A 27,500-nucleotide genomic window follows, 5' to 3' on the forward strand; every position below is an offset into this window, starting at 1 on the left:
CATTTAAAGTTAAAGATAGCATTCAGAAGCCCAAATGAAACCCTTTGCAATAAATCAGACTCACTCAACCATTAAAAAGATAAACGACTGAAAACTTATGAGGTAAAGAAAAATGGAATGAGGAAGTGAGGGAGGGATAGGCCATGGCAGAGTGACGGACAGGGGGGGGAGGGAGATGCAGAAACTGACAAAAAATAATAATAACTCAGACTATTGAAGAGCTAAATGAGAGAATGAAAGACTGGCAGGTGAATCTCCTCTCAGCTGTTCCTGGTTCCCTTTCCCTGCCTCGCCTCCATTGCACTTCATTGTTAGGCAGAAATAAGTAAACTTCCATTATTTCTTATCAGATTAGTACATTTGTTTACTTAACCCCTTCCATATTCACCCTGCTTAGTATTTGGTGATTTAATACACCTTCAGAAACTTATATGGGGAAATAACCTAGTGAAGACTGTAGCCATTAATCTTCTGACCCCCATAGACCCTTCCTAATGTAAATAAAATGGTCTAATCACACCCAAGGTAAAAATGTGTCCCAGTATTGAAGTGGTTACGTGAAGTTGTGAAGTTCCGGAAGCTCTATTCTTTGTACCTCGAAGTAATCTTGCTGAGTTTTCTTGTCCGCTGCGTAAAACATGACAGAGGAGGATTTCAGCTTCACTGCCTCAGGGTACAGATGATGGAAAATATTGATTCCTGGTTATCGGTCCCTTGCTGGTAATTTCACGGTGGTAAAGCATTACAATGTTACGTCACTCAGATTTTCCCTTTAATCTATTCTCTTGACAGATAAGCAGTGTGTGGGAATATATACGTTAATTAAGATTATTTTGTTTTGTAAATTGCCTTTTTTCGCTTTCCTTTATATGCTTTTCATTAATTTTACTTTTTTTCTCTTTCTTTCTCAATTAAGTGGCAATAATGATTCATGATGGGATTGTTTGGCACTGTGCAGCTGGTTTCTCCTCAATTTAAGCTCATAATTGAAATCATAGTATTCTTTTATGATTTTCTGTCTTTTTACCAGGCTGGATGGCGGAGTGGGCGGCGGGCAGAGGTCGACACGAACGAGGCGACAAGTTTGTGAGTGTGAATTTTTCTCTTGTGTTTCGTATGTGTCGTCGATTGTTATTGCACACCCAAAGGTCAAGGGATCAGCTTTTTGACTGCTACAGAATTTCATTAAACTTTGATAGTGGAAGGAACAACACTTTCAAACTTACATGCGAACCCTTGCGGCGGAAATAAAGCAGCGGTAACAGGTTTGCATCACACACACACACACACACACACACACACACACACACACACACACACACACACACACACACACATTTCCTCGTCACTACTCGAAATGAAGATCAACAGAAAGCGAGAACGAGCAAACTGTACAGTATTTTTTTTTCTTTCTTTCTTTATTTTTTCCAGGATGAGTGTGTGGCATTGTCTGTCCGTCGCTGAAAACATGTCAGAATACTCACGGACACGCGCGCACATTTGTTTAGGGAACGGTCATATGTGTTTGACAACGCTTTTGTTCTTTTGTTCCGCAGCGAACTTTCGTGTTGTATTCTTTCCCCGACACCAGTTAACATTCCCATCGCTTGCGTCATTCTCAAACACTGACTAGGAAAAACAAAATATAAAACGTAAACTGAAAGCGTAAAGGAATAAAGTAAAGACCATAAACTATGATTTCCAGAAGGCGATTCCTTAGCACTTTAAAACTCGTCATCTGTTATCACCATTTATAGATTTATCCTTTCCTATCTTGGAACTCTCTATCATTGCCTGTTCACGTCCCATATTCCTGCCAAGTCTTTTCCAATCATTTGCGCCCTCTGTGTAAACTCTTTCTGAAATGGATGGTTAGTTCACAAAGTTTTCGATTATGTATCATCCTCATCCCTTCTACTTGAGGCTAAACTTGCGAACATTACTCTCTTGCAGACTAGATGAGATAGCTTGTCGTGATCTTTTTATCTAGTTTTTATTCCTTCACTTTCTAAAACCATGTATAATCTTGCCGCATGCATACTTTGCAAGTTGTAAATTTTTCACTGTAAAGGTTTTTTTTCGACGTACCAAGGGAAGAGTGCGGAAAGACAGGAGTGAGGCTCAGCATTCTTATGTGAGCAGAGGAAGATGATGGATGGAGAGAGGAATGGAAGTGTGCTTCTTTGTATGATGTGCAGGGCGTGAGACGGTGGCGCGGAAAATAACGAGAAAGGAGAGGAAGGGAATAAAGGTGCATTTTCGAAAATAGAGAGGCAGCGGGAGAGCAAGGGATGGATGGTGTGGGAAAGGGAGGCATTTTTGAGGAAATGTCGTTAGGTGGGCCATCAAGCGAGGCGGCGCGCTAGTGTTAGGTTGAGGACTCACACTTTCGAGAACAGCACAGCACTGTACCGCGTGGAGGTATTGAAAGTGATGACGACCATTGTCACGCCATTTCCTCGAGCCCCGCCGCCACAAACCAAGCACCTCTGAGTGCAGGATGAAAACTTTGCCAATATTAGCGAGAGTGGTTGTGTAAATAGTAGAGCAAAATATTGGGTGCTGTGATACTGCTTAGGGAGACGGAGAGGTGTGATGGGCACGAGTAGAGGAAACTTTGTGGGTTTGTCTCAGTGAATTGCATAGTTCTTGCGCTCTGCTGTTTACGAGATGTTTGTGTTTACTGAAGTATATTTGGGGAGAGAATGAGTGAGTTTATGGTTGCTGTTACGAAAGAAACTCCCTGTAGTAACTGCGAAGCGAGACTGTTCTTTTAAAGCCCTTTGTGTGTTAAGGAGACTGGCTAGAGTCACGAACAATGGAAAGGAAGCCTGTTTTCTCTCCACTTGCAAAACTTCAAAGAGAAAATACAAAAAATATGATCCATTCAGCTCGAGAGGTGTCTTGAGAGTCGTCTTTTGAAGCAATTTAAATCGTAGGAAGAAGGAAACACAGAAACATGAAGAGTTCCAGTCTATCAGTGTTGTGAGTGTTGTTCTCGCTGTGCAGTCGTGTCTAATGCGTTGAAAGGGACTGAGATTTTTATTTATACCATGTGGGCTTTTCACGGGAATTTATGGGCTAAAGGGGATACTTTTTAGGGTACCTCCTATCTCAAAGCCCACACGCTAGGAAACCGTTGCCCTGAGTGAGGAAGCCCAACCTGCACTCAGACCGTGGAAAGGATTCGAACCCGTGCGCTTGGAGACCCCATCGGATCCCAAAGCACGCATGGTTCCACTGTACCACGACGGTCCCTAACGGAATATTTTCTCTTTTATTTTCGATTGCTTTGTTATTCCTGCATTGGTGAGTCATCCACTTATTGCACACAAAATGAATGCCCATCGAATGTACAGTGATATACAATTCAGGTTCGATCGCTCACATTTCATACCATTATTCTCCCAAATTGTGTTGGAGTTGATAGAAATTGCACAGTCAGAGTATATACATTTTTTTCTCCTTTTTTTTTATATATCAGAGAGAACAATTAAGCTTTGAGCATCCATGAACTGTTGAAAATAAATGAATTCACGTGCCCTGCTTTGAAACATTTCACGAAAAAAAAATGTCAATATATAATGAGGTGCTATCCAATTCCGGTCTCTTTTTTTTATCCATTTCCTTGCAAGTTTGATGAGTACTGAGGCAAAATTCGTCCGTAGAGTGTTGTGCGCGTAGGTGGTATTGTGTTACCGGTCAGAAAACACGAGATGCAGGGGCCATGAGAGTTTGGAAATAACCATCGCATTGATCCATACCGCCAGGAGGGACCGCTGCCATTACCCATGTATCTGTTTTGCTTGTATGTTTGCTTTGGTAATGTATTCATGGATCATTCAGTTATTACGTGGGGTCATTTCACCTGAACACTGCTGGCTGTAGGCAAACTGGTAACCTGTGCCCTGGAAACTGCCTCACCTGTGCTGTTGCAGTTCACTACTCTCACAGTAATAGTCACGTTGCGAGGTTTTGGAGGAACGAATGAAGCTGAATATAGTGGAGGAACATGCTGGCCTTTGTACATCGTTCTCCGCCTTTCCACTCTGAAGGAGGCGGCAGGCAGCGCTTCCCACGACTCCAGATGCTAGACTGGCTGCGAGGCTTGTGAGGAAAGGAGGTGCAAGGGATTCGTTTTGGTTGAATGCATCTTGATTCTGTTTCCTATGTGATGCTTTCGTGCTGGTGGCGACAATTCAAGTTATTGAGATGTTAATGGAAAGAATGTTCGTGATCCTGCAATATGTCAAATATGCGCATTTGTGTTAAAAAGTTGTATTTACATCCTAGATTAATAAGAGTAAGTGTTTATTATTCGCATGGTAGACTGAAAGCCGATGTTTAACTCCTTGAGTGCCATGACGCGTCTTCATATTCATTCTGCTTACTATTTGGTGATTTTATACAGCTTCAGAAACTTATGTGGGGTATTGAAATAGTGAAGACTGTGGCCATTAATCTTCTGACCTGCATAGATTCTTCCCAATGGCAATAAAATGGTCTAAACATACACAAATCTTCAGTTTAAAATGTGTCCCAATATTAAAGCTGTTAATATTGTCATCATAGACAGGAAGAAAACATTTAATATCTGCATCGTAAACTAAAAGCAGATGTCCAATATTGGAATTTCTAAAACCGAGAATAAACCTTCGGTATTTATAAGCCTGAGTAGCGAATGGGAGCCCATTCTTCTGAGCTGAGTCTTTTAAGAAGGTAAACGAAAAACTCAATTAAGGCTCACGAAGCTCAGGCGTTAGAACAAAGCCTACGATTCGAGTGTTTAAAGAGTCAATAACAATTTTCGGACAGTTTGTGTGATCTATTTCAAGCGTAAATGAGACCTGATGGAGTCGTATGCTTTTGTGTGTGTGTGTGTGTGTGTGTGTGTGTGTGTGTGTGTGTGTGTGAGCTCTTCCTACCTCTTCTTTGTCCTCATCTTATCCCTTTCATGTGCTCAGCTTCTCTAATTTCCCCCGCTCATATCCACTGAACCTAATATTTTCTAAGCTCTTCTCCCTTCATATGGAATCTCGTACTGAATTGAGTGAGAGCAGTTGGATGTGTGGCGTGAATTCAGATAAATCGTTCAGAATCAGTGAAGGTGAATTGAAAAAGGTAAATAGGAAGAAAATGGTTCGAAATAAAGTGACGGATGGCTAGAAAATCAGTTTGCACCGAACAATAGGGAGCTTAAAACAATAGGTGCATGTGTGTGTGTGTGTGTGTGTGTGTGTGTGTGTGTGTGTGTGTGTGTGTGTGTGTGTGTGTGTGTGTGTGTGTGTGTGTTTTAACTCATACATGTAGTTGAACTGGCAGATTTGTTTGTGTTACCTTGTTTTGAAGTCAATATGCAATACCCTATAGAACTCCAGCACGGTGCTATACAAACAATAGTAACTCATTCTTGAAATTAATGGGTTTTTTTACACCACTTCAGTACCAGGACACGTTTTCATATTTATTCTGATGACTATTTGGTGATTTCATGCAGGTTCAAAAACTTATGTCGGGTATTGAAATAGTGAAGACTGTGTCCATTAATCTTCTGACCTCCGTAGTCCCTTCCTAATGCAAATAAAATGGTTTAATCACCCACAAAACTCAAGGTAAAAGTGCGTCTCATTACTGAAGGGTTTAATAATTGATTGATCCCTCTTGTTATAAATACATAACAACACAACATAGATGAGTTTCAAGAATCCAGTGGCAGTCCTTTCAAAAGATATTCATACCCAACTATCATCATCATCATTATAGATTTTCCTTTCAATTTTCCTGTTGACTTGGCACTAATGACGTGATTCTCTTCCATTCCATTCCAAGAGTCTGCTCGTGTCATCCACCTCTCCACTAGTGAACAAGTGTCCTTCTCCTTCCGTTTGCTTGTATCTTACTTTCATCAACGTTCTTTTTGTCCTTTCTTGATGACTAACTGTTTACGTTATTCCTTCATATCTTACTCACTGTTTAAATTATTCCTTTGTATCATGTGTTTTTTTTTTTTTTGTCCTTTCGTGATCATCGACTGTTTGCATTATTCCTTCGTATCTTACTTTATCAGCGCTACTTTTTTTTTTTTTTTTAACCTTTCTCGATCACCAACTATTCACATTATTCCTTCTCACACTACTTTATCATTGTTACTTTTTGTCCTTTCTAGATCATTGACTGTTTGCTTCATTTCTTCGTATCTTGCTTTATCAACGTTACTTTTTGCTTCCCTTCTAGATTACCAACTGTTGGCTTTGAAATCCTTGACATCAGATACGGCCAATGTCGTGCAATTAGTCACCTCCATTGCAACGTGGCGGTGAACCTTTGGCCTTACTTAGCATCATTACGAGTCAAAGCTGCTTAATTTAGTCTCTCCATAGCCGACATTAACGGACAGAAAAAAAGGTACCATGGTTCGCTCTCAGCACAGCACTTGGTCATTATTCACTGCGACAACTAATGAGAGTGTTGTGTTGCCTGGTTGTCGGCTCATTAGGGAACATCATTGTCAACTAACGAGATGGTGAAAAGGAGGTTAGAAAATTGATTTTCATGTAATTCAGAGTGTTGTTTATTTGTGTATTGTGAATTGTGACTGTATGAGTGTTTTAATAAGAGAGAGAGAGAGAGAGAGAGAGAGAGAGAGAGAGAGAGAGAGAGAGAGAGAGTGGGGGGATGGAGTTACAGTGAAAGACTATACAATAGGTTATACAAAGCCGTCAACCGAAGCACAGACGACGCTATACTGAACTTCACGCAGCTTTCATGCAAATTATTTGATTTATAATTACTCTTCAGGTGGACAAATTCTTTACATTACATTACTTCTTATAGTATAAAGAAATACACAAATTTCTTTACTTTATATGCAACAAACGAAAGAAAGATATTAACCCCTTCAGTACTGGGACACATTATTACCTTGAGATTTGTGTACCATTAGACCATTTTATTGACATTAGGAGAGGTCTATGGAGGTCAAAAGATTAATGGCCACAGTCCAGTCTTCACTATTCCCCCATATGAGTTAATAAAGCTGTATAAAATCATCAAATAGTAACCAGAATGAATATGGGAAAGCATCATGGTACTGAAAGAACCACTAACACTACAGATATTGGTACAGTGTTTTATCATATGGACATAATTGGTGTAGGAGTGAAGGCAGCCACTGTAGTCATGGGTTATGGATGGGCTGCGGATAAGCGTCATGTAGGAAAAGTGGACCAGAAAAAATGGAACCACTGGTCGGGAAAATGATGGTGAGCGACGCTGGAAATAGAAAAAAAAAAAAAGTAAACGATGTACACAGCAAAATATATTTCCCACATGTCAACACTCACTGGGAAAATAGATGTAAAAGTTAGCTTGGGTATTACAGAGACGAAAAAATGAAAACATGTGAACATATGAAAAGACGGAATCTGCAAGAGACTGTCAGACCCTGTATGAGAAAAAGAAGATAAGATACAACAGTTAAGACAGTCAAAAGAACAATAAAGATCACTTGGGAGTTGTTGCGTCACCCCTCAGCACCTCTTCTTATAAAATTAGCATAATTGTTGTTCCCTGAAGCTTCATTATCTAACATACCGACACGCTGGAGGCAAGGAGAAGGACATTTTTTGTATTTATGAACATTTCGCTGTTTTGTCTCGTACCGTTCACAGAAAAAGATAGCGAAAAGTGTGAATATGGAAAGCCTCGCTCGTAATTATGTTTCACCATGACAAGAATCCTGCATTATTAATTAACCCCGTGCGAAAAATGCAACATGAAACACACCTCATCTCCGTGACCTTTGAAAGCACTGTTGGAGAGAGAGAGAGAGAGAGAGAGAGAGAGAGAGAGAGAGAGAGAGAGCAACAAAGACAGAGAGAGAAAGAGAGAAACAAAGGCAGAGAAAGACAAGCGAGAGATAGGCGTGTAACAGTAAGAAGTAAGGAAAGAAAAGGAGAAGGAAGCAAGGAAAGGAAAGGAAATGTCACAGACCCACGATCACTCCTCACCTTTAAGCGACCAGAGTAGCGACCGGAGATCTGGTCCAACAGGGGCATCTGGCAGAACGATTTTGATAATGCGAGGAGCGAATGACGAACCCGACGGAGAGGACGAAGGAAATGAGACGGGGCCGCTTTACCTTTAAATGTTCAGTGTCCGAATCCGAATCCGAATCATGTTAGACAAGGGCAGAGAAATCAAGAGATTGGACAGTAAGAAGAAAAGTTAGTGAAATACAGAAAATAATAGAAGAAAACTTTTATAGACTGTGAGAATGTCAAGACGTTTTGGGTTAGAAATGTTTACGTAAAAGTAGTAGTAGTAGTAGTAGTAGTAGTAGTAGTAGTAGTAGAGAGAGAGAGAGAGAGAGAGAGAGAGACTGGTAGAGGGTTTTCCGTAATATAAAAATTAATTATGATACGAGTGTGTAGCTTCTCCCCTTCACGAGTGTTTACGTAGTTTCAGTCAAGCGGTGTCTCTGGTCGTAAGTGGGTCTGTAGCCTTAAAGTGAAGGTGGCTAGCCGGTTCTCAATCCAATTAGACAGTTCCAAGAGGACATTGGTAAAGATAATAGGTTTTCAGTTCTAAGTGGTCAGAAGTTTGTTTGCTGTCCAATTATATTCTTGTGTTTTCTTTTGTTATTTTATCCTAGACACACAAAGATTCATTCACGTGATGTACAGTGAAGGTAGTGATTCAGAAACAGCCTTTTCTTTCTTGCTGTAGGTAAAGATCAGTAGGAAAGTTATATAATCTTAAAGAATTATCGTCATGTCTTCACCACGCATTATTATACAAGCTTTCAAGTGCCCAGATGAGTGCGATGCAAATATCTGTATAGCCATCACTTTGACTGACTATAAGACTGTCGCTATAGTCTGTCTACCGTAAAATGGCTCGTGGATTTAAAGCATATTGTAGCTTGTTGATAACGTAATTGATTTGAAGTGAATAATACTTGCTTTCTGTTGACCAACGCACTTATTACAGGGATAGCTCACGGTTTTCCTCAAGATCTGACAACCACGCATTCCCCGGGACACCATTCAAACCGAGACCCAGGAGCCACTTTAGAGTAAACAGACTATAGTGTCTCTCAAACATTCCCTGTACTCTTTTCGATGACTGGCTACGTAAGTGTCATTAGAATCATTTATAAGTTTCCTCTACTCTTCACAGTTCCTGCTTGCAAAGTGTCATTTAATCATTCAGAAACTCCCTGTGTTCGTCACGGTAAGTTGACAGCGCAGATAACGCGAATAGGGAACTTGTAATGGATCTGACTTAACCATGAATACACTCACTACATCTGGCGTCGTCATACAAGACAGCTCGCAGTGAACGTTATCGAGGCGTTCATAATACATTACCGCGCCTTGATTCAGGAACGGTGAGCACGAGTCTGGCTGGCTTCTGGGAGAGAGGGAGGAAGGGAGCTATTCCCGCCTGCCACCCTTGAAGGAGGGAGCCGGAGAGTGAGCGGCGGGAGGGCAATCGGGCAATCCTGACGTCCTCTTCCCCTGTTATTGTCTGCCTTGAGGGAAGAGAAGTCTGGGTTGGTTGCGTCACCCTCCTGTTACTCCCTAGTCGTCACTGCTGTGGAGGGACGATAGCCACAGCAGGTATTGATCCCCGGGGGGTATAAGGCTGCGCTGTGTGGTGTTCAGTGTCTATAATGGAACAATCCGAGAATCCTGCCAATCCTACTAACCACCGCTGCCTTCGAAGTTTGTAGAGGTTAACTTGTCGCTCTGTAGAGATTCGGTTTATTTGTGTGAATAAGGAGATTACTTCGTTGTTTGCGTATTTGTTGGTTTGTGAATGATTGTTTGAGGAAGGTGTGTGATTTTAGGGAGGAAGGGATGTAGTTTTTTCTTTCTTCTTCTTCTTCTTCTTCGTGTTGCTTCATGAATGTTCTAAAGGGAAGTGTTTTACGAATGTGCTGTTCAAATGAAATACGTTCCTTCTTATTTATATATGTATAATGAATGTTTGTCTTTTTATCTACTACATACATTTTTACTCTGTTCGGACACATCAGAGAATATTTTATCATCCCCATTTCAAAGTTATAGGTTTACGACTATTCTTAACCCCTTCAGTACCATGACGCTTTTCCATATTCATTCTGCTTACTATTTGGTGATTTTATACAGCTTCAGAAACTTATATGGGGGGATTACAATTCTGAAGACTGTGGCCATTAATTTTCTGACCTCCATAGACCCTTCCTAATGTCAAAGCAATGGTCTACTCGTACACAGATTTCAAGGTAAAGATGTGTCCCAGTATTGAAGGGGTATAACGTTACCGCGTCTTACTCCGTCTAATCTGAACAGGCTGGGGAGGAAGCCATTGATATTTTCCAGGATATTCTGAAGCTTTTTAGTAGCAGCTTAACAAAGATCCTGCACTACCAACTGGAAGAAAAATGTGAGAATCCGACTAATCATCTTCACGACCCTGGAAAATGCTCCTAATGAAAGCCTGGAGCGTTTAAGAATGAGAAGTTCGCGATAACCCCGGCAAATGAACAACGAAAGTACAAAACCTCTCGGAGCATTCTGTAATCTGGGACACCTTTTATCGAGGTGCATCGTGACTGACTTCAAACACTATGGGGAACTTGGGAGACAAAAGACGCGCCACTTATTACGTATCACAAAATCATGAGCCTCCTTGTTCTGAGAGAGGGAGAAGAAGGAGGATGACTGAAGGAGGACGATGAAAAGGATACGGAGGAGGAGGAGGAGGAAGACCAGGTGTGGCCTTATAATCTTCCGTTCATTACGTGAGACACCTGACGCTTTTGATGTCCACTGAAGTGTGACAAGGAGCGTGATTAATCTGTTTGTATTAGTCAGTCTATCCGGCCGGCGGTCTGTGTATGTGTGCCAAAGGTGTGCCAGCTTCAGAGGAGAAGACGTGTCATGGGCCGGTGTTCCCAAAGGTGCATTAGGTGAAGAGAGGGAGGGGTGTTATTATGTAGTGACGTGCATGTGTGTGTGTGTGTGTGTGTGTGTGTGTGTGTGTGTGTGTGTGTGTGTGTGTGTGTGTGTGTGTGTGTGTGTGTGTGTGTGTGCGTGTGTGTGTTAGAAATGTTTCAATTTCCTCATTACTTTTTCTTTCTTTTTTTTTCAACTGTGAAATTAAAACCAACAGCAGCAACAAAAATTAGGAATAATATGAAACTGTAACCATTGCGACACTAGATAACAATTTCAACATCAAGAACATATGCAGCATTAACAGCAGTAATCACAACAACAACAGCAAAAACAACAACAACAACAACAACTACTACTACTACTACTACTACTACTACTACTACTACTACTACTACTACTACTACTACTACAATAACAACAACCCTATCATTTGAAAGGAAAGGAAAACACAATTGGTCCTTTGACAAGTAATAACAGCTGATATTTTAAGTGAATAGCCAAACTTATATTTACTGAGCATAAATGGAATTGCAGGCACTCAAACTATTAATTGTTGTTCATTTAGTATTTTTTGCAAACACCAAACTACCTTATTGAGTAATAGAAGCCTTAGTAGTCAGAAGCAAGATAAGACATGAAGTAACAAAATCAACCTCAATGAAGTTAGATTTAAAAAAAGGAAAATGAAGAAACTAGTTATCACATAGTGTCTGGTAAATGGAACACATTCAGTTGTAGTAGTAGTGTTGGTAGAGGCAACAGGAAACTTTAGATAATTTAAACGACTTATGGAGATAGATGACAGGTGAATGTACAAATAGATATATATGTTTTTATACAGGTACTCTCACGTGTGCACCTGCTGCCCTTTTGGAACGATTCATATACGTAAAGGGCTAATGTGCTACCCGTTATACTGATTTATACGACCGTGTCACAAGTTCCGCTACGTGTGTCAACGCCCACGTGCCGTTTCCGCCCGTTGAACCTGAGAGACTGGAATAAGGACGCATGGATTGTTTCATTCAGCAGCGCCGTAAAATTTGAGTAAAGCTGAGTTTAGTTCCCTTCACCAATCCCAGACTGTCTTTGTGTGCGGCATGAGAGGTGATGGTGGTGTGTGCCAAGCGTAACACTTACTGCAAATCACTGCAAGGCTCGAATTAAAGTAAATTGATTGACTGATTACACGACGCGGCAGCAAGGACGTGAAAATTAGAGTTTGATTGTTTTCACCTGTCGCACTGCTCGCTTCCTCCTCACGCGAGACACGGTGAGGTCTTCCTAGGCAGTGCGTTGCTTTTGCCTGGTTGCCTGGTTGCCTGACTGATTTACGCTCGTATTCAGAAATGCCTTCCCTTCTCACTGCGATAATTTTCCAAGGCCACAGAGACAACCATCAGGTTTTTAAAGACAGTTCCTCCTTCTAATAAACTAGAAATCTTGCCAGTATATCACCAGAACCATGAAAATACTCTTAACCCCTTCGGTACCATAATGTATTTCCATTACCTCCAGAAACTTATGTGGAGGATTAAAATAGTGAAGATAGTGGTTATTAATCTCTGACCTCCATAGACCCTTCCTAATGTCAATAAAATGGTTTAATCGTACCCAAAACTCATGGTAAAATGCGTCCCAGTACTGAAGGGGTTAAAAACACAAATATCTTCAACTGTAACCTTTGGAAAGCAGTGATGATGAGAGAGCAAGCCGTTTCAGAATACGTGTCTTAATGTGGCAACATATGCTGAAAAATTAATACATTCCTTGTTTTTTTTTTTTTTTTTTATATGTAAAAGTGGTTGGTTACGGCTAATGCTTCCCTGATTTCCTGGCTAACTGAACCACTACCATTATTACTTCAAAGTGTCAATATTTTTTCCTTTCTTTTTTCCTTTTTATCTGATGGAGCGAAAAAACTTTGTCTGGTTCCACATTTTTCTTTTCCTTTTTCTTTTTTTTTAATGGAGTTGGATTCATTTTCCAGTGTAAAATTGCCGCAACAAAGTTATTGGAGGCAACATATAGCGTTTCGTGTTGCATTCTCTCTCTCTCTCTCTCTCTCTCTCTCTCTCTCTCTCTCTCTCTCTCTCTCTCTCTCTCTCTCTCTCTCGTGTGTGTGTGTGTGTGTGTGTGTGTGTGTTTGCTTGTTTACTTCTCTGTTAGTCTTCGTACATGTCAGTTTGTTGGCCTAATTGTGTGTGCATGTGCTCTCTCTCTCTCTCTCTCTCTCTCTCTCTCTCTCTCTCTCTCTCTCTCTCTCTCTCTCTCTCTCTCTCTCTCTCTCTCTCTCTCTCTCTCTCTCTCTCTCTCTCTCTCTCTCTCTCTAAGGCAGGTGGGCGTGTGAGAGAAGAGGGAAGGATGACGTTAAGAATTAATTAGAATCGTGGATATATATTATGATGAAGGAGTGACTGTCATCTGCACGACGGAATAAATGTGAGGAATATGAGAGTTGGAGGAGCCATTATAGGATTTACGTAAGCTTCATTGAGGAGAAAAGTTACCACCGCTTAAAGGAACGACTGTAGAAGCAAAAAGAATCACACTCACACACACACACACACACACACACACACACACACACACAGACACAATCACACACACATACACACACACATAACCTGAAATAAAGATACAATAAACTTCACCCATTTCTATTCTCTGCCCTCCGGTGATGCTGCAGACAACCTTGCTTTCTTTCCACTCCCGTCTCCTTGAAAGTGGCCACGAGCACCTGTCCGCACACTGTTGCCGCCAAGTTCAGGGCTGGCAGTGCAGTCTCTCCCCGACGCATGGCACACAAACACACTCCCTCCCAAAGATTCCCAGCGTCTCACTAAGCAATACAATGCTGGGAACAATTCAGACTCTCTTTTACTTCATTCTTTCACTTCCCTTTGTTTCCGTTTCCCTTCCTCTCTCCCTCTCTCCCTCCCTTTCTTTCCCTCAGTCTCTCACTCTCGCTCCTCCCAGCCACCGTGGTTACTTCGACACGACTCGACTCGGCCTGACCGTCCCGCTGCTCCTCTTATATACTAGGAGCAGCCACAGCCTCCGCGCACACCACCACGCCGCCACTGCTTGTCCTCCCCACTGCCACCACCACCACTGCTGACTCTGCCACCACCATCACCACCTTCCCGCCCACAAGCACTCAAGAGAAAAAGAAGACAGAGGTGTTGAAATAATACGTATCGCAAATGTTATGGTCTTACCAGAGGACAGTATGATTAGTAAGCCAGGAGGACAGTATGTTTAGTAAGCCAGGAACACACACAACCAACACACTACCACGCTCTCGATGCTACAGTGGTCGCTTGTGCCTGCTTCCCGTCACGAGCTATCCTTGAACCAGCGGAAACCTGTGTAATCCAGGAGTGGCATTCTCAAACGTTTCGGCGTCTTATCTCGTCTGCTTTTAACAAGATCAATTGGATGTCACTGTAGTGTTTCCAAGCTTTTCGTGACTACAGTGTGCGTTATTGAGATTTTCAAGGATGCTTTCACTAGTGATAGTTTGGCAATTCTACAAAGTCAGGCAAGAAAATCGTAGGAGTGAGATCGTGACCAGTTATTGAGCGGAGTGTTAAGAAATTGACTCCAGCGAGGCGTTATGAGTGAAAAGTTTAATGTTTTCTTCATTGGACGTTAACTGCAACTTACGGATTATATTTGAGACAACAAAATTTTTCCTTTATTTACTTTTTTTTTAAGCTTGCGTGCTGCTTCCTCGTAATACTTGATAATAATAAGCTCTGTCAGTTTCCTGTGCGAGAACCTTAGACGACAGTTCGCTTTATTAGTTAATCCTTGCTGGAATGAGCGGAATTATTCATTCATAACTGAGAGAAGTTATAATGGCTTACAAACACACAAGATGAATCACGCTCCCGAACATGTTAACGTGAATGTATGAGTTGCTTCATGTGTGTGTGTGTGTGTGTGTGTGTGTGTGTGTGTGTGTGTGTGTGTGTGTAATTCACCTCGGTCGCCTTCTGGTCACCCACCCAGTCTTCCCCATTACGGAGCGAGCTCAGAGCTCATAGGCCGATCTTCGGGTAGGACTGAGACCACATCACACACAACACATACCGGGAAAGCGAGGCCACAACTCCTCGAGTTACATTCCGTACCTATTTACTGCTAGGTGAACAGGGGCTACACATTAAGAGGCTTGACCATTTGCCTCGCCGCTTCCTGGGACTCGAACCCGGCCCTCTCGATTGTGAGTTGAGCGTGCTAACCACTACACTACGCGGTGTATGTGTGTGTGTGTGTGTGTGTGTGTGTGTGTGTGTGTGTGTGTGTGTGTGTGTGTGTGTGTGTGTGTGTGTGTGTGTGGACAGGTGAGTGATTGAGTCTATGAGTAAGGTTTTATTTAAGAGAGAGAGAGAGAGACAGACAGATAGACAGACAGACAGAGACAGAGAGAGAAAACTTGTCCAGGGATCGCAGTGATGTTAATGTCCTCTTTTTTCGTCCACGTGGGTGTGGGGGTCACTAGGTCAGGCAGCGCCGTGAAAGATTTGGAAGGATAAAATATCAGATCTACCAGTTTACTTAATTTCACACATAAACTCGGCGTGTCTGATATCTGCCGATCCTTTCATCTCGAGCATAACTAATATTTGCCTGGCTCTTTCCGAATTTGCCAGATAAAACATTAATCTTTTGCTGAAACCAGTGTAAAAAATGTTTTAAACTGAATATGTAACAAGGAGACTAGAAATAAATGAGATTGTGAGTGTCTGTCTATAATAACTGCTCTGTGAAGTGTGCCTCATCAAACATTTTGAATACTGTTAACAAGAACACTGAAGATTAACCCCCTTCAGTACTATGACGCGTTTCCATATTCACTCTGGTGACTATTTGGTGATTTTATACAGCTCCAGAAACTCATGTGGGGGATTAAGATAGTAAAGATTATGGCCATTAATCTTCTGACCTCCATAGACCCTTCCTAATATCAATAAAATGGTCTAATCGTACACAAATCTAAAGGTAAAAAATATGCCACAGTATTAAAGGGGTTGATGTTCTGTATACGTGTAGGTGCAGTACAAAAAGATATATCATGAAAGGCGTTTTTAGGATGTGCATCTGAAGACAACTCAGGAAATGCACAAGTATACCGAGTCCTACATTCAGCCAGCAATCACAGGAAACTCAGACCACTACAAACTTTCCAATTAAACGAAACACACACTAAAAAATTGGCGGATATTGCTTCCCGAAATACCGCAAATTGTTTAGGTGGAAATTTGGATAGTTCGTGTGCGGCGAGTCTGTTGTGGCGAGCTTTTTTTGCGCCAAAGTTTGTGAATTGTCTGGAGTTTACTAGTTCATTAGATTTCGGTACTTAACTGTCTTCCTTCTCGTGAATGAATACGCGAGCTTATCTAAACTCTTGGTGCGCGTGAAGACTTGAGCCATTTGAAAAGAGTTAGAAGTTTGTTTTTTGTTGTCTTACTTTATACTATTTGTTATTTGGAATATGTGTTACAGTAATAGTGGTAGTGGTGTTGACAGTAATAGTAGTAGTCGTAGTAATTAGTCATTCTCTCTCTCTCTCTCTCTCTCTCTCTCTCTCTCTCTCTCTCTCTCTCTCTCTCTCTCTCTCTCTCTCTCTCTCTCTCTCTCTCTCTGTGTGTGTGTGTGTGTGTTCCTTATGCTACGGTTACTGACTTTCTCATCCTTTATTAATTTATTCATTCATTCTTTCTCCTTTCCATCTGAGACATGCGATTATCTCCACTCGTGACACAGATTAAGACACGTCAAAATTATTACTTCTTTTCACAGTGTTGCATTGTATTCTCGCTTCACTTCCTTGTCGAAAGAATAACCATGATTTATATTCCTTTTTCCTTCGCCTTTCTTACCTCATGTCACTCAAGCACGTAATCTGTACCTCTCGCATGTTGGAAATGATGCGTCTGAAATTATCTAAAATGTATTCCAGCGTTATTCAAATCCGGAAGGAAATATTTAGAATCCTTTTCGTAAAACTCTTATTGTTCGTTATGAAAAGTCAAATGTATTCAGGGCTTCATTTTTCTGACTGAATATTCCACCTTTGCTTGCTATCGATGTGAAATATATGTAATCATTCATATTTCCCATTCCAATGTATTTTGTATTGCATTCCTCTAGCGCTCCCTTGATTCAAAGGTTCGTCTCGTAAGTTTCATGTTTCCTTCTTTAACTTTGTGTGCTGGAGTGGATATGAAAGTTTCTTATCAAATGTGTTTTCTAGATTTATTCTTGCTCCCTTCCTTCCTTCCTTCCTTCCTTCCTTGCTTCTTTCCTTCTTTCCTTCCTTCCTTCCTTCCTTCCTTCCTTTTTTCTTTTCTTCCCCTTTTCCTTGTTCGTTTGTGAATCTCATTATGCTTTTATCTATGTAATATAAAATGGGCTTATCATATGATTTCTTACCTCTCCCCCCCTCTCTCTCTCTCTCTCTCTCTCTCTCTCTCTCTCTCTCTCTCTCTCTCTCTCTCTCTCTCATCCTTAGTGATTTCTGATAATCGCTAGGCAACTCTCGTGACCATAAGTTGAAAAAAAAATAAAGGAGGGAGAAAGAGGGATATAAAAATAATCATCCCGTTAATTAAGCAATAGATGATATGCTCGATCGATTCTGAAGAGTGAGTGTTGTAGAGGAGACGAGTGTGTTCCCACTTGTTTACCTGACGAGTAGTGAAGCCTTTCCGGAATCATTATCTTCGTGTGGCAAAGAAAAGATTTTTGGTGTGGTTCGTGGCCTCATCTTTTTTTTTTTTTTTTTTTTTCTTTTTTTTTTTTTTTTTCTTTTTCTTCTTGGAGAGAATCAGGAGGGTCTTTTTCACATCTCTCTTGGAAGGCTTTCTATCTTTTTTTTCATATTTAGTTTTTTTTTTCGTCTTTCTCCTTCTCTCTGTCTTTTTCTCTTCTTTTCATTCAGTTTATTATTTGTTTTTCTCTTTTTCTCATTTGGGGTACGTTGTTCTCTCTAGGGTGTTTCTCTCTCTCTCTCTCTCATTCCCCTAATCATCCGTATCTTTCATTTTTTTTATACCATGTGGGCTTTTCACGGGAATTTCTGGGCTAAAGGGGATACTTTTTGTGGTACCTCCTATCTCAAAGCCTACCCGCTAGGAAACCGTTGCCCCGAGTGAGAAAGCCCAACCTACACTCGGACCGTGGACAAGATTCGAACCCGTGCTCTTGGAGACCACTCGGACCTCAAAGCACGCATGGTTCCACTGTACCACGGCGGCACCTTTGAAATTCTTTCTATCTTTCTCCCTCCTCCGTCATCTCTTACTTGTTTTCATTCCCTCTTTCTATGTATCCGTGTCTCCCTTCCCTCCATTCTGTCCGCTGCACACGCCTCTCTTCCTTACTCTTTACCTTCACTTCCTGTTTCCTTTCCTCTCGCCTGAGTCGCTTCCCTGGACTTGAACGTTAATGATTACAGCCAGCCTCGTCTCGTCCCCATCACCCGAGTTTCATCTTAGCTCCCGGCGACGTTGTGAGTTTTCAAGCTGCCGCGTCATTAGCCAAGTGTGTGCCTCGTGGACCCATCGACTTCACGGACTTGCCACTCAGGACTTCGTAAGATTTCATTCCATAGGAACGATTCACTCATTTTCTCTGGCACGCGCGCTCATACACACACTGACACACACACACACACACACACACACACACACACAGAGAGAGAGAGAGAGAGAGAGAGAGAGAGAGAGAGAGAGAGAGAGAGAGAGAGAGAGACCGGATTAGCTCTGCGTGTAGTTCAGAAGAGCAACAGGTGCCAGTGCGCGCGCGCGCGTGCGTGTGTGTGTGTGTGTGTGTGTGTGTGTGTGTGTGTGTGTGTGTGTGTGTGTGTGTGGGATCCTCTCCTCATAGAATACCACGCTTTGTTGAATTGTTGACCAGAGTGGAATGAAGAGTAAACTAATTGTAAACACACACACATGACGAGCAGCTTATTATTGCCTTTTTTTTTTACCATGCGTACTGAATGGCTGCGGCGAAAAAAAAGACTATAATACCCTCGAGAACAAAGACCAGCTGATGTTCTCTTAAAGGTACTGGACGGATCTGCTTCCCATAAGGCTGTAATGTGTTTCTGATCGCTTCTTTAGAGAGTAACGGTGCACTTTCAACGTTTTATACAGGTCGTAGGGTCGTTAGCATGATAAAAGAAATAAATAGGGAAGTAAAAATAGCTAAACTGCTTTCCCATAAACGTAATACAGAGAGTTGCTTAAAGTGCATTACGGTGTTTTATAGTCCAGTTAAACGGTAAGGTAAAAGAAAGTGACATTGGCTGTTAGAGAATAAGATTGTTGAGAGTTAAAAAAGTAAATTGTTCTGTCTACCTACATGTTTATCTATCTGCCTGCATCTATCAGTTTATCTGTATCTATTTGTCTATAAACTCATCATTCTATCTATTTATGTGTATTTGGGTCTCTCTACCTACCTATCTATGCATTTGTTTATCTATCTGTCCATCTACTTATCTGTCTGACCGTCCTTCGTCCGTCTTTCTATCTATATCTCAATGTATTTTTCTCTCTCTGCCTATCTATCTATTTATCTGTTTATCTATCTGTCCATCTGCTTAACTGTCTGGCCGTCCATTCGTCTACCCATCTGTCCAGGAGGAAGATGAAGCGTGTTTCTCTTTCAGCGAATCGTTGATACAGGTCAGGTTTCTTTCCTTCCTGAATACGTAGCTCGTCTTCTTTTCCTGATTCCTTCTCCTCTCAACTTCTTCCCTCCCTCCGCTCGGCTCTAGCTCCGGGGCATTTCCCTTTTTCTTGACAGTCAATGAGCTTTTTTCCTTACGTTGAATTGACCATTGTTTCTCGTGGAATGGAAGCTGGGGAGGGAGAGGGACCAGCTAGGCCGTCTAGAGGAAGGCACAGGGAGGAGAAATGGCTCAGAATCTAAGCCTAAATGTTGAGAGGTTAACTGCTCCTCCTAAAAACTCAAGACATGTAAATAAAATATCTTTGTTGAAATCTTAAGTAGAGAATTATATGTATCTGTAATGGCACACGGAGATAAGATGGCATAATTGGTTTTACATAACAAGGCTGATGTTATCCCCTTCAATACTGGGATACATTTTTACCTAAAGATTTGTGTACGACTAGACGATTTTAATTACATTAGGAAAGGTCTATGGAGGTCAGAAGATTATTGGCCAGAGTCTTCACTATCTCTATCCCTACATAAGTGTCTAAAGCTGTATAAAATCACCAAATAGTAAGCAGAATGAATATGGAAACGCGTCATGGTGATGGAGGAGTTAAAAAGGTTCTTAGGGTTAGTAATTAAGTAGGACAAGAAGTAAAGTGTTATCATGTAGAAGAGTTAATTTTCAAGGAAACTGTCTTCATGTGGTATGGAGGGTAGCTGGAATAGAGTCAGTAATCAAGCTGGTTCTGCAGAGTCATTAGGGAGTTTCCTGGAAATCTGGAACAAGAACAGTATGTCTCCTTGGAAATCGAAAAAAAAAACATACAATTAGAATGTGTCTCTCTTTACGTAAATTTGGAATATAGTACTGAAATTTGTCTTCCCTCTTGCAAATGGTGAACAGGAAAGAATGCGTACTTTTTTTAATCTTTTCTTCCATTTTCACATAACGTTCCTTCCTCGTCCTTAGTGTAAAAGTACGAGAAAACACTAAACTTTCTTTTCTTTTCTCTTTTCATCTAATATTTTCTCCCTTAGTGTACCAACAAAACATCAAACTCTTTCTTTTTTCTCATCTTATTTCCTTCACATAAATTTTGCTCTCTCAGTATACAAACCAAACCACAAAATAACGTCTCTTTCCTTCTTACATTCCTTCACTCTTCTCTCGTGAAAATCGAGAAACCAAAGGAAAAAAGAGCAGGTCTACAAAAACCTTCGACTTTAGAACGAAATGCGTCTCTCCCTGTAGAATCCTGGAATCTGGGAACTGGGAATGAGTGAGGGTGGGTGGAATGGCGTCTCAGAGGTAATGCGGAACCTCTTTCTATGTTAACAAGATTACGTACTATCATCTGCACCCTCGGGAAATTTTGCCGCATGGACTAAGGTGCACAATCATATTATGTGCTGAGAAGAGAATGATAATAAAATAGAGAGAGAAAAATAAATCTGGTTTTCTCTCTCTCTCTCTCTCTCTCTCTCTCTCTCTCTCTCTCTCTCTCTCTCTCTCTCTCTCTCTCTCTCTCTCTCTCTCTCTCTCTCTCTCTCTCTCTCTCTCTCTCTCTCTCTCTCTCTCTCTCTCTCTCTCTCTCTCTCTCTCTTGCACGATTTCGTTAAGAATAAACAGCATCCAGACACAAACGTCACAAGCTAAATGGAAACTAAATTGGCCTTTCTCTAGAATCATCTACTTATTTCATTCCATGGCGTGGCTTTATGAGCAGCCTTTGTTTCTGCCTTCCTTTCTTTTCATTTTCTTTTTTATCTTCTGCCTCATCCCCGGCTTCCCTGATGCATAGAAAATTGATCCCTTACGACTTAACAGCATTAAGTGTCAAACATGACCGTATTACACTGCCACATGGTTGTTTGAGAATAGATAAGAAGCTACCGTTGCTGATGATGATTGTGATTAACTCCATCAGTACCAAGACGCGTTTCCATATTCATTCTGCTTACTATTTGGTGATTTTATACAGCTTCAGAAATTTGTGTGGGGGATTAGAATGGTGAAAACTGTGGTCATTAATCTTCTGAGCTCCATAGACCCTTCCTAATGTCAATAAAATACTTTAGTCGTACATATATCTCAAGGTAAAAATGTGTCCCAGTATTGAAGGGGTTAATAGTAAAGATAATAAAGATAGTAAGCAAGCACCAGTGACAAATTTCAGTCCCAATAATGACAGTGTGCCAAGACAAGCGGATCAGGCTCAGCTAATTACGTGAAGGTGATAACCAGTAATGTTCTGAATGTCACCTGTCTGCTGGAACGCTGCCGTCACGTTACGGGCACCGAAGCAGGAGGAAGCGACAGGCTATTAGACCAGAGTCAGGGAGGGAGCCGTCATTATCATCATCATCATCATCATTGTCATCATCATCATTATTATCAGTTGTCCTTGACTTTCGCCATTCAATTCCATCAGTTGCCTCTTTGCTCTTGCCGTTCCTTAAAGATTTATCTTTTTGTTTCTCGTGTTGAGTTCATTGAAGGAAGTGTTGAGTTTTTGCATCAAAGCCGCCGTGGCACAGTGGAACCATGCGTGCTTTGGGATCCGAGTGGTCTCCAAGCGCACGGGTTCGAATCCTGTCCACGGTCCGAGTGTAGGTTGGGCTTCCTCACTCGGGGCAACGGTTTCCTAGCGGTCGGGCTTTGAGATAGGGGGTACCCAAAAAGTATCCCCTTTAGCCCATAAATTCCCGTGAAAAGCCCACATGGTATAAAAAAAAAAAAGAACACTTAAGTTTTCTCTGCTCAAGTCAGAAATTTTAGAGAGATCAAAAGTCAGGCGTTGTGTGGCTTTCCTACTTTAATTCCTGAGTTGAAGGTCTACAAAAGTCGTGGAAAATGTTCTTCCTTCAGTTAAATAAGAAAAATACCTTTGCTCGCCACAAGAAGGAAAAGCATCAGATGAAAATATCAACAGAGTCAGAGAAAAAAAAAATAAGTGTCCATGAACAGATTTTTCAACATTCATATAAAGAGAGTCGATGAAAAGCACAATCATCCACCAAAACAAACAATAACAATTTCCCTTGCCGTCTGCTTTTCCGTGTAACTGTGAGGAGGACGCCCACGCCTGCCGGAGAGGATAAAGAGAAATCCTAACCTCCACAGATGCAGCAGAATTTGGACCAAAGTCACTTTAATTGTCTGACTGTGGTTCGATGCTTTCCGTTAATATTCCCTGAGCCGTGAGTCCCACCAGCCTTTCTGAGCTTCCCACAAAGGCACAAAGGCAGAATTTAGCACGTGAAAATCCTTCAAACAAGCTCCTTACTTCATTTTTTCTTTCTTTTATTCCACTGTTCGAATGCTAATCACAAAAGAAGACCCAGTATTCTGCTGATATATCTTGACTTCCAAGATTTCTTTTTCGCTGGAGAGGCCAGACGGTGCGTCGCGTGTGAGGGGAGAGACGAGGGTGGTATGAAATTGGAGATGCAAGTCTGCCAGTGGGCGGAGAAAGAGAGAGAGAGAGAGAGAGAGAGAGAGAGAGAGAGAGAGAGAGAGAGAGAGAGAGAGAGAGAGAGAGAGAGAGAGACAGACAGAAACAGAGAGACACACACAGCCAGACAGGCAGTAAGCCAAACAGACAGACAGACAGGCAGTGAGTGAGGCAGACATATAGGGCATCCAAGTCCCTCAGGAAGCAAACCAACAAGCAGTATAGGTAAAAAAAAAGTTTGGATCTGGAGGCGCACAGCTCATCTCACTTAGTGGATTATCCGATAGATGACGGACTGGAGAATTCTTAGCGTGGTGCACCGAGGTATTGCAAAGCCTCCGAAAGAGTCTGCTTCTTGATATTGTAGTGATAGAACTTCTCTTCGAAACCAAAAAAATATATAAACGAAGCTTGTTGAAATATTTTTAACTTAGCAAATATTGCCAGACTGTATTTGTCGAGAACTATAGAAAACATTGCTTGCTGCTCATGTAAACTTTCTGGAAATGGAGGACATCCTGCATTGTTTCGTTGTGTTTACACAGCAAGCACCTCTAATTTCTCTTACTTAATCAAGAATGATGAAAATCGGTAAATACGAAGTTGCCGGATGAGAAAATTCGTTCCACTGGTGCAGCAAAATTTTGACGAAAGCTGGATATTGACATCATGGTCGTTCTTTGGCAAAAAAAAAAAAAAAAAAATCCAGGAAGAACACCTCAAAAAAATTTTTTTTTTCTTTTTATCAATTTCATTTTGCGATTTCTATTAGTTCAGTTCAAGTGGAGGAAACTTTATATGCTTTCGTCTAAACCAGTGTTTTCAAAACCAACACTCCTTGACGCTGCTGGAATGCTGGCGATGCTGGGGAATGCTGCTTATATGGAGATACTTTTTAAAGAGAGTTTACTTTTTATTTGATCAGTTTTAATGTAATTTTCAAATGCTTTACTGCATCTCAGCATGGTAATAGAAAGCATTTGATTTGTAAGGATAATCTACACTTCAGTAGAACGTTTATGCCATTGAAGTTTGTGGTGCGTGTTATGGGCGTCGTACTGCAAACGTTCACTCGATTACAAAGGGTGTTGGAGCTGGAAAAGTTCAGAAAAACTGATCTAGACAACGCAGCAATCCTTCCTGCACAACAAGTTTAATCCACTTCAAAATTATTTCTCGAGCAGCAGTTTTGCAAATTATTTCTGCTAATACCACAACAGTCTGAGAATATGAAGAGAAGAGCATAATCTGCCGTGCATTCCTGACGAAGGCGCTTCGTCGTAATCTTCAACGCTTTGCTCTCACATCAAGGGTGTTATCAAAGGCTTCAAGGATAACAAATCCACCTGTCATGAACATATTTCTATTGACAATGCAGAATTTTTGGAAAAACAAAGTTGGGATCATGGGAAAAAAAGACTTTGAAAACTCCTTATTTACGTAGACAATTTGCTGAGTGTAAGAGATAAGTCAATGCCATTAATGAAGTTCTCATGAGAGTTGCTTTTTATTTCCTTTTTACGATACAGAATCATTAGAAATGGAATAATTGGCCACAGCCCAACTAGCCGCAGAAACTATCCGTGGCTTGTACAGTTCTGTAATTACCTCAAACTCCGAGATCCACCACTTGACTTGATGTGGGTCGAACTCGCCTCACTCAGGTTTGACTCGTCTGACTCAGGAGAATTTTAAATCATTATTCCTTACTTCTTAAACCACAAGAGAAGAAGATGTAAAGGCAATTTGTATTCAGTCCGTTTCAAGCCCAACAGAGAATGGCATCAACGATCCTGTCGCAGCGAAGGGAAGCAAATTTAGCAGGTGATGGCAATATCCATGTTTAACCTCCTCAGTACTATGACGCAATTTTATATTCATTCTGGTTACTATTTAGTGACTTTACACAGCTTCAGAAACTTGTGTGAGGATTAGAATAGTGTAAATTCTGGCCATTAATCGTCTGACCTCCATAAACTCTTTCTAATGTAAATAAGATTGTTTAATTGTACCCAAACTCATGGTTAAAAATGCGCCCCAGTACTGAAGGGGTTAAGAATATTGTCGCCTTTACTCAACATGTATCCACACAAACCCAACACTTCAGGAAGGTTGTTTCTCCCAAAAGCCATTCGTTGCAACATCGTGAAATGAAAACTCGTTGTTTATAAAGTTCAGAAGCTTTCTGACTTAGTGCGGCTTAACCCGAAAGGTTGCGTAGCTGGAGGGGCGCCACAGTCCCTGTTATGAAGGATTTCAAGTCGGCTTACGTAGTGTCACTGAATCCTTAACGAATCCTTTACTTTATGTCAGGAGGGGAAATATTATACTGAGGCTTACACTCTGATGCAATTAGTTTACACCGCCCTTTTTTCATACAAAACTGCGAAATGGAAGGCAACATGTTAAACAAACGGATGAGGAAAGTCTCCGTGTTTATCTTGTGACGGGAACCTGCCTGTGTATCCATCTCGATCCAGGCAAATATTGATGTTAGATAGGCTTGTCTAATATTCATTTGTGGAGGATGGAGAGAGGTCAGACTCGAGAAGAAGCAGCGAAAATTTGGAGTAATCCCCTGAACTTTACTGGCGCTCCCTTCAAAGTACGTCATTTTGGAAGGTGAAAACTTGGCCACTAGATGGAAATATAATGACTCCTCTTTTCTGAAAAACTAATCAAGGCTAATGAGACAGTGATTCAATTAAAAAGTCTCTCTTCTCCCTTTCCCTCAACACCGTAAAAGTGAATAATAAAGATAAAATTATTTAGACTTAACCTCTAATTGAAAAGAAAAGACTTGTAGAACCCAAATTTATCGAGTAATTAAGAGTCAGCAGGCTTGCACTACTTCGTCCCTCCAGCATCTGTTAAATTTTAGAACCATCGTTGGAATCATTAGCCTCTTCAGTACTGGGACGCATTTTTACCATGAGTTTGATTGTGATTAGACGATTTTATTCACATTAGGAAAGGTCTATAGAGGTCATAAGATTAATGGCCAGAGTCTTCACTATTTTAATCCCCACATAAGTATCTGAAGCTGTATCAAATCACCAAATAGTAAGTAGAATAAGTATAAAAAGCGCTTCTTGGTACTAAAGTGGTTAGTTATTTCACTCCTATACACCTCACGGATCTTGGCAGCGTAACGTGAGGGTGTGGAAGATAGAGTCACTTCCTTTACATCTTTCAGCAAGGAGTGCACAGGGTCGAGCTGGATAATCTTTTGACACAGCTAATTACCAAGACGTTAAGTTCTATGACACTACATCCCGCTGCTCCTCCTTCCTCCCTCCCCAAGACTCGGCGTCCCTGTAGGGTAATTCAGTGACGGGATGAGAGATATGAAATTAATTACTCACTCAGATTCGCTTCCTGCAACAAGGGAGAGAGAGAGAGAGAGAGAGAGAGAGAGAGAGAGAGAGAGAGAGAGAGAGAGTACATAGAAGATTGTACGATATTTTGGTAGAAGTCCTTAAGTTTATGCTAAGTGAGCTCGTTTCTTGAATTCATGTGATCTACAGTGTTTTGCTACTACTATTAACCCCTTCAATACTGGAACACACTTTTACCTTGAGATTTGTGTACGATTAGACCATTTTATTGACATTAGGATGGGTCTATGGAGGTCAGAAGATTAATGGCCAGAGTCTTCACTATTTTAATCCCCCACATAAGTTTCTGAAGCTTTACTGTAGAAAATACCAAATAGTCACCAGAATAGATATGGAGACGCGTCATGCTACTGTAGGAATTAAGGCAGATAGTCAGTTGAGAGTCGTATGCCAGCGCACCTTGTATTATCTACGTCAAATAAACGACGAAGCTTCAACATTCCATCGCCTTCATCGCCAACAGGACACACAGACTGACTTATATTGAAGGGAAGAGATAGCAGTGATGATTTTCAAAACATTGTGAAGAAAATAGGAACAGTGATAGAAGACATTGCAAAAGGAGGAGAAGAAGGAGGAGGAGGAGGAGGAGGAGGAGGAGGAGGAGGAGGAGGAGGAGGAGGACCAAGACCAATGTCCCTCTAAAGTGAGATAAGTTATCTTCCTCCTGGCCACCTAAAGGGAACATAACGGTGAGAGAGGCACTTGATGAGGCACTACTCGCCAGGACGATGAGGGATGCGCTAAGAGAGAGAGAGAGAGAGAGAGAGAGAGAGAGAGAGAGAGAGAGAGAGAGAGAGAGAGAGAGAGACAGACAGACAGACAGAGAGAGAGAGAGAGAGAGAGAGAGAGAGAGAGAGAGAGAGAGAGAGAGAGAGAGAGAGAGAGAGACAGACAGACAGACAGACAGACAGAGAGAGAGAGAGAGAGAGAGAGAGAGAGAGAGAGAGATGAGTGTCTCCATTCATGAACTTAATTTTCTTCTCAAAACTTTC

General features: G+C 41.3%; 2 protein-coding genes across 16 annotated transcripts in view; one reads left to right on the top strand and one right to left on the bottom strand.

Annotated features, from left to right (window-relative positions):
• The window catches only part of LOC123503861 (neuropeptide F receptor-like), a 120,749-nt gene extending 106,797 nt beyond the window's left edge, over nt 1–13,952 (bottom strand). For both annotated transcript variants that reach the window (XM_045253986.1, XM_045253985.1), the window contains exon 1: nt 13,914–13,952. The gene's annotated coding sequence lies outside the window, so the exon portion shown is untranslated. The remainder of the gene's footprint in view (nt 1–13,913) is intronic.
• Nucleotides 1–27,500, top strand: part of LOC123503863 — a 105,940-nt gene that overhangs the window by 23,429 nt on the left and 55,011 nt on the right. For all 14 annotated transcript variants that reach the window (XR_006674631.1, XR_006674633.1, XR_006674627.1 and 11 more), the window contains exon 2: nt 1,031–1,086. Coding sequence is in view for 1 of the 14 variants with exons in the window: in XM_045253992.1 (XP_045109927.1) it covers nt 1,031–1,086 (56 nt within the window). In the remaining 13 variants the exon portion in view is untranslated. The remainder of the gene's footprint in view (nt 1–1,030; nt 1,087–27,500) is intronic.

Source organism: Portunus trituberculatus, chromosome 14, assembly GCF_017591435.1.
Source record: "Portunus trituberculatus isolate SZX2019 chromosome 14, ASM1759143v1, whole genome shotgun sequence".
NCBI lineage: Eukaryota > Metazoa > Arthropoda > Malacostraca > Decapoda > Portunidae > Portunus > Portunus trituberculatus.